Source organism: Oculina patagonica, chromosome 4, assembly GCF_052425735.1.
Source record: "Oculina patagonica isolate OP01 chromosome 4, crgOcupat, whole genome shotgun sequence".
Lineage (NCBI taxonomy): Eukaryota > Metazoa > Cnidaria > Anthozoa > Scleractinia > Oculinidae > Oculina > Oculina patagonica.
The window spans coordinates 44,409,394-44,415,865 of NC_135761.1; the positions used below are offsets into that span (position 1 = coordinate 44,409,394).

General features: G+C 37.3%; 1 protein-coding gene across 1 annotated transcript; it reads right to left on the bottom strand.

Moving 5' to 3' along the window:
• Positions 1 to 4,582: 4,582 nt before the first annotated feature.
• On the bottom strand, positions 4,583 to 6,153 carry LOC144652661 (EF-hand calcium-binding domain-containing protein 4A-like). Its single transcript, XM_078512740.1, has one exon. It carries the CDS (start codon positions 4,992 to 4,994, stop codon positions 4,629 to 4,631), a length of 366 nt encoding a protein of 121 aa, XP_078368866.1. The 5' UTR covers positions 4,995 to 6,153; the 3' UTR covers positions 4,583 to 4,628.
• Positions 6,154 to 6,472: the final 319 nt, after the last annotated feature.

Sequence of the window (6,472 nt, forward strand, 5' to 3'; positions counted from 1 at the left end):
GGAAAACTCAATGGGACATTGCATGTACTATGGACAGCAATGAGAACCTTAAATGAAATGTTCTCCCACTGGGGGATTTTTTGGAATGTCCCAATATTTAAACAGTCTGTGCCTCAAGGGGTCATACTAATTGGGCAAAACATAACTTTCTGTCCACTCTTTTCAATCTGTTGTTTGCTTTTTGTTCACTAGCACATTTACCGGTATCATCTAAATCAAATTTTGTCATTCAAACATTTACACCATTTTGTGTGTCTGATCTTTCACATGTAATTGACTTGTATGTTTATACGTTCATTTTAAGAACTAGGATATGCTTAAATGCTACAACAGGGAGTGGGATTTATCTTGAATTTGCTACTAGTACTGAAATTTTGGTAAGCATGATTTTGACTAGAAAATGGGATTTGCACCCCCTCCCGTATAGCATATTGTAATGCTGTATATCTGCCTGAATCCAATACTGCATTACTGATGTAACATCTCCAACCCTGACATAGCATTCCAAAAATAATTCAATATGTAGGCCTGACCGTTTCAATGTTTTGGTGCAATTCTAATCTTATTAGTTATAGCAATAATATTATTGATCTTTACTTCTAAATCCTAACCCAGTACCCTTTTACCCTTTCATTGATTTTGTTTTCAAAAATTGTAAATTAGGGACTTAAAAGTTACCCTTATGGTGTTAAGGACAGTATGCCAATATTTTTAGCTGTTGAGGTCTTGTTTAGGGTTGCACGTAAATAAATAAAAAAAATGCTGTCACACTCTGCTGCCAGGGGTCAAAGAAAGGCTTGAACCACACCCAGATTAATTTAAATTCTCCCATAAGCATCCCCATCCTGGTCATATGGTCATATGAGAGTCCCCTACCCCAGCTATCCCTCCCTCCTTTCCTCCAGGACATAATTTACACACACATGTTCCTACATGTCACATGGAAAACTTGAAACATAATTCCATGTATCTGGCTCTTAGGCCACTTTAGGGCAGGTATTTTTTGCAGGTTGCAGCTAGATTGAAAAATCAACTTTTAAGTCTACTTAGCACTCCAATTAGCCTAAAAAGCACTCCAATTAGCCTAAAAAGCACTCCAGTTAGCCTAAATTAGCTTAGGTTGTTTGCGGTTAGCCTTTATATTTATAGTTTTGGACAATTTCAATTAAAAAAAAACTGGTTGTTTCAACCTGCAACCTGCAGCTGCAACTTGCAAACTGCAAAAAAAATACCTGACAGCCACTTTATTGTTACATATTTTTAGAGTCATCAACCTACATCATTAAGTAGAAGACTTAAAAATATTCTTACCTCATTACGAATTCTCTCTTTCTCAGTCCTTATTTGTTGCTCCATCTCCTCATACAGCTTTTGAACTTCTTTATCATGAGAATTTGCTTTGCTGTAATAGAAAGTATTTAATTAACAATAATTACTCACTATTGTGAAAAACCACTAGCTGGCAACAATTAAATCACGATCAAGACAAGAACATGGCCCCATCTCAAAGGTGATGAAAATTTGCTGCCCCACCCCTTTGGAAGAACACTTAACTTTAATTCATTGTCCTATAAATTTATCCATAAACTTATATATGTTAACATATAAATTTATATATGTTAACATAATTATAATTCATTAATTTAGAGCTTTACAGATTCATACAGAAGAATGAGCAAAACCACTTCTGAGCCATCACAATCCAGCCAAGAATACAGTGTAAAAAAGGACATACAGTATAATAGCTTTGCTTTCCATATGGTGAATCAGGTGTGTCAGTCAGTCAGTATTTGCTTTGATAGAATTAACATTAATTAAAACTCCCTTGGATATTTAACTGGAAAGTCAACTACTGCCAATACAATATTAGATAATTATCGGCATCTTATATTGATAGCCCTAAAAAACTGAAATAAATTATAAACTGCAAAAGGATTGGTAAGGACACCTTTTTAACAATTAAAATTAAATATACATGTCAAAGAGCTATTTGAGGTGGAGAATGTTAAAGCAGGTCCTACATAGCAAGTCGAGTGAGAAGAAGCACTGATCTTACATCTAGAAAATTGTGTGATAATTCAGAAAATATCCACACTGCAGCCCTATGAACGGTCTTGGAAAAATTTGTGCGGGTAAGGATTCTCAAAAGCCAGCTAAATTGGAATTTTCAGAGGCAGGGTGTGTGAGTGTGGTGGGGGAGAGCGGTCAAACAAAAAACAAACTTGTATCTGCATGGGCAGGGATGTTGCTAAGGGCCAGCTGCTGGCTAATTTAACTGGCTGAAAAATAAATTAAATCCGGCTGAAATTTCACATGAAAACAAAGACTTAGGTAAACTTTTTGAGCTCGCGCGCTAGGCCAGGAATGCCAGCTGGGCTTGTTGATGAGTGGGCTATTAATAGTGTTTTCTTATTGACATTCCTGCTGGAAGAGGGAGGTATTGATTTTTTTTTTCTGGAACAACACATTCTCAAAAATGGCAAGAAACAAATCCCTAATTTTCCAGATTTTGCTCAAAAGTCCCCCAAACCCCATGCAAAACTAAAACAGTAGTGAAAAAAAAAAAAGAAAAAAAAGAAACAAGAAAAATAAAATACCACATATGACACTTGCAGGTCAAACCAAACAACAAATGATATTTTTATCTTCCAATTCTTTAAAAACATGGTAACATTTTTATGCACAGAAAAAAAAAATTAAAAAAATGCAAATATAATATGTGAAATGTAAAATTCCTTTAGTTTAGGAGATCAAAGTGACTATCCGAGATCGAAATAAATGCTACCCAATATATATACCAAACCAACATCTGTACAAGGGAGAAATATAGAAATATGCATTTTTTTTAGTTCAAACGCATAAAATGGCAAATCATCTTGACAAGTCAAAACACGTTCTCAAGCATAAAAGGAAACAGATGATCATTTCAATTTGCAGACAAAACAATAATATTTTTAATATTTATCAACAGTGATTACTTTTTTTGTCCGAATCTTCAGACTTTACAATTAAACAATGCAACAGATATCCTTTACATTTATTCTTGAGCTAGTTGTCAAATTAAATATTTTTCATACAATAATGTGTCGTAAAGAGAAGAAAAAATAACAAGGGGTGTCCATACCTTTTGAGGGCCGACTCGAGCTGCTCGGAGTCCATTTTTGCTCGTCGAATCTCGCCGGAAACTTTGCCTAAAAACTCCTCGAATTTCTGCAGTCCGCGGACATCGTTTTTGCGAAGAGCCTCCCACAGATCTTTGAGCTGATCCTTAGTCAGCGATCTAGGCAAAAGATTGGTTGACAACTGATTTAAAATGATTACAGGTGCATTTTGACTAAATCCAACAGTTTAAAAGCAATTACATAATCCGGCGATAACTGATATCGCGATAAATATTATTACCCTTGGGGAAATAAATTAGAAATCTCCTCAGGAAGATTCACTTGATTCATTTCTGCCAGGTGTAAATCTTTGTTTGACTACTCTTCGATTTTGGATCAAAATTCATCACTTATGCAAGCACTTTGACGGCGAAAATTAAAAATGCAATGGTTAATTAAAAATTCAACGAAACTCGTTCGGCGATAGCGACCTTGACAATTTGGTGTTGATTTCACGGGCAGACGCACGGAATTTTTCACTCGAAAAAAAAATCTCTCACTTCATTTTTAATGTTAAAATGCCTGAAATTGCAGAACATTAAGCCTTATTGCTTTTTTCTTTAAACAATATGACAACAATCCAGCTACTGTTGTTTAATATGATGAGCAGTCGAATAATAGCTGTTTACAATACGGACTTTGAATAATTACAACCTGGAGTTTTTCCGCTTTTGGTTAACGATGGTTTTATAGCTATGCTAATCGCTTCCGCTCATAAAAAGGAAACTTTTGAAACGTAATCCCGTGAAATCGAACGTCTGATCGCAACGATTACTTGTTCGAAGAGCCATGAAAAGTACGCCAAAATTTCTCGCAAAGACACGTGTAAACAAACATTTCTTTCATCGGGACAACAGGAGGGTTTAGCAGAGCAAAGCGATACGAACTTATTAACACCGTGACAAATAAAGGTTCGAAACAGAACAAAATCACGACTTTCACTTCGAAGCACGCACTCCCCAAAACACGCTTTCAAAATAGACGAAGTGATAATAACATTAATATGGTTCAGCTGTTATTGTAAGCTCGCTGAGGCGCCAAATTTGATATGCACAAGTATCAACATAACACAATAAATCAAAGATGGATCAGCGCGGTTTAAAATGGACAATCCATAACATTGACAATAGCGGTAATTTTACCCCGTGAAAATATCCTCTCCGACACTTTCCACAATTTCTCGAAATAATGCCTCTTCTGATGCATGAGTTGGAGATCCTGGCCCAGCTTCCAAACTTTCGAAAATGTCATGTCCCTCCGGCGAGCCTTCCTTTGTAAACTCATCGTTCAAATTGCCGTCGTGTTTTGACGAGTCGAGTTCCGTTGTACCGTTACTTTCGCCAAGAAATGTCCCAAATCCCTCGACGAATTCGTCCAGCGTCAAGCGTCCGTTTTTATCGATGTCCAGCTTATCGAAAATAAAATCAAGCTGTTCGAAATTCAAGTTTAAATCTTCGGCCACCCGTCCTAAATCAGATTTCGTGATATACCCTTTGCCTTCTGGGTCACACAAGAAGAACAGCTCCCGACCGGGGTCGCTGATTGACGTAATTTCTTCCAGCTCGTTTGGCCTTCGTCGTCCGAATGAATGCCCAGAAACAGGCCAAACCCCGCTGTGAACTCCTCTAAAGTCAAGTAGCCATTCTCATCGTCATCAAGTTCATTGAAAGTCTGCTTAACTTGGTTTGCATCGAGAGGCAGTCCGAGCTCAGCGATAACATGTTGAAGCTCGCTCTCAGCGATAAAACCTTTCCCGTCTTGATCGCACAAATTGTATAGCTCAACCGCCCGTTCTTTCAACACTTGTTTCAGCTGATCTGGGTCTTCGGCCATTGTTCAAACCACATCGGCAGAAACCAAGCCATACAAGAGCGCAATTTTCGAGTGTTAATTGCTGGAAGATCTGCTCAGCGCTAAAATCAACAAACTGGATTCAATATCGCCGCTCCATATCGCCTTTTCGGGCGATACTGGGGTATTCTTCGACGGAATCAAATTTACCAGTCTGGTCGGGAAGCTTTCTTAAACTGAATAATTATGCAGCGTTGCTACATTTTCTTTAGCTGTGTTGACTCTCGAGTCATCAAAGTTCTAAAACATGCATGCATGGCCCGACAGCCAGCTACCTAGAAACGTGCGAAAACTTTACTCTCAGGGGGAGGTAAGAGGTGATAATTTGATAGAAATTGACAAGCCGGGGAATCTTCCCTTGCGTTCTAGAATCGTTCATCGTGGGAAATAGCCCTAAATATCTAAACAAGAATCCGAGAAATGTCATTCCCTACCGGAAAAAGAACAATATAGCGATTTATTGCATTTCTTTTAATATCATAACATAAATTTATGTTTTATTCATATTTGTTGTATCTTATTCTCCGGCAGTACAAGACCCTACAGCTGACAACGTAATTTGTTTTCTTTGAGTTTTAAGTTACCGACGGGATAAAACTTCATCACTTTATTAACACACAAATTTGATGATTGGCTTCATCCCGAATTCTCTGACTCCTGCATTAAAATGCTAGCTTTTGCGACATATAAAAAAATCCCACTTTATATTTTGGATGGAATCTATTTTGCTTTTTTAAGTCACAGTTAAATATATCACAAACATCTATTGCTGATATTGGCTTTACACTAATCATTGAAGAAAAATTTCCCTCAATGAATCAGTGATATGATTAAATTTCGTTGCAAATAATATTTATGGAGTATCAGATGAAGAATTAGTGTACGGCAAGTCCGATTAAAAGAAACTCGGAACTTGTGGTCACCGAACATAAGAGCCACTTAACTGGTGCGTCACTTAAGTGAAGACTTGTGTCGGGGGCACGTTCGTCAAACTGGCATGAATGATAAAACAAAGGAAGTTTTGCCTTTCCTTTATAAATAAAGATAACCTGATTTTCAGTTACAATTTCCAGAGATTGCGTGACAAATCAAATTGGGTCGTCACGCAACGACCTCCAATGGCGAGGGTGCGTGGGGTGCAAGAAACAAAACCCGTAGCTTGTTTTTGTTTTGTTTTTTGTTCATATTTCTAGAATAATCTTGCTGCCGTTTAAATTTGATTTAGTACCCGGGAGCCTATAAAAGGGAGGTTGGAACGGATGGTTTTCATCGATTTTACTGTTCTGTTGCTTGAACAGCGTCATAAAACAAACAAGTTATAGACAGGAGACACGTTTTCCACAAATTAAAGCTTTGCTGAGTTTTTCATAACCGAGTTATTACCAAACTATTTTTGGGAAAATTACAGTGTTTATAAAAAATAAACAAGAGAAGAGGGGGGTGGGGGATGACGTAAGCAA

What these genes read in the sequence shown, in the direction of transcription:
- LOC144652661 (XM_078512740.1), bottom strand. Translation starts at nt 4,994, where the DNA reads ATGGCCGAAGACCCAGATCAGCTGAAACAAGTGTTGAAAGAACGGGCG.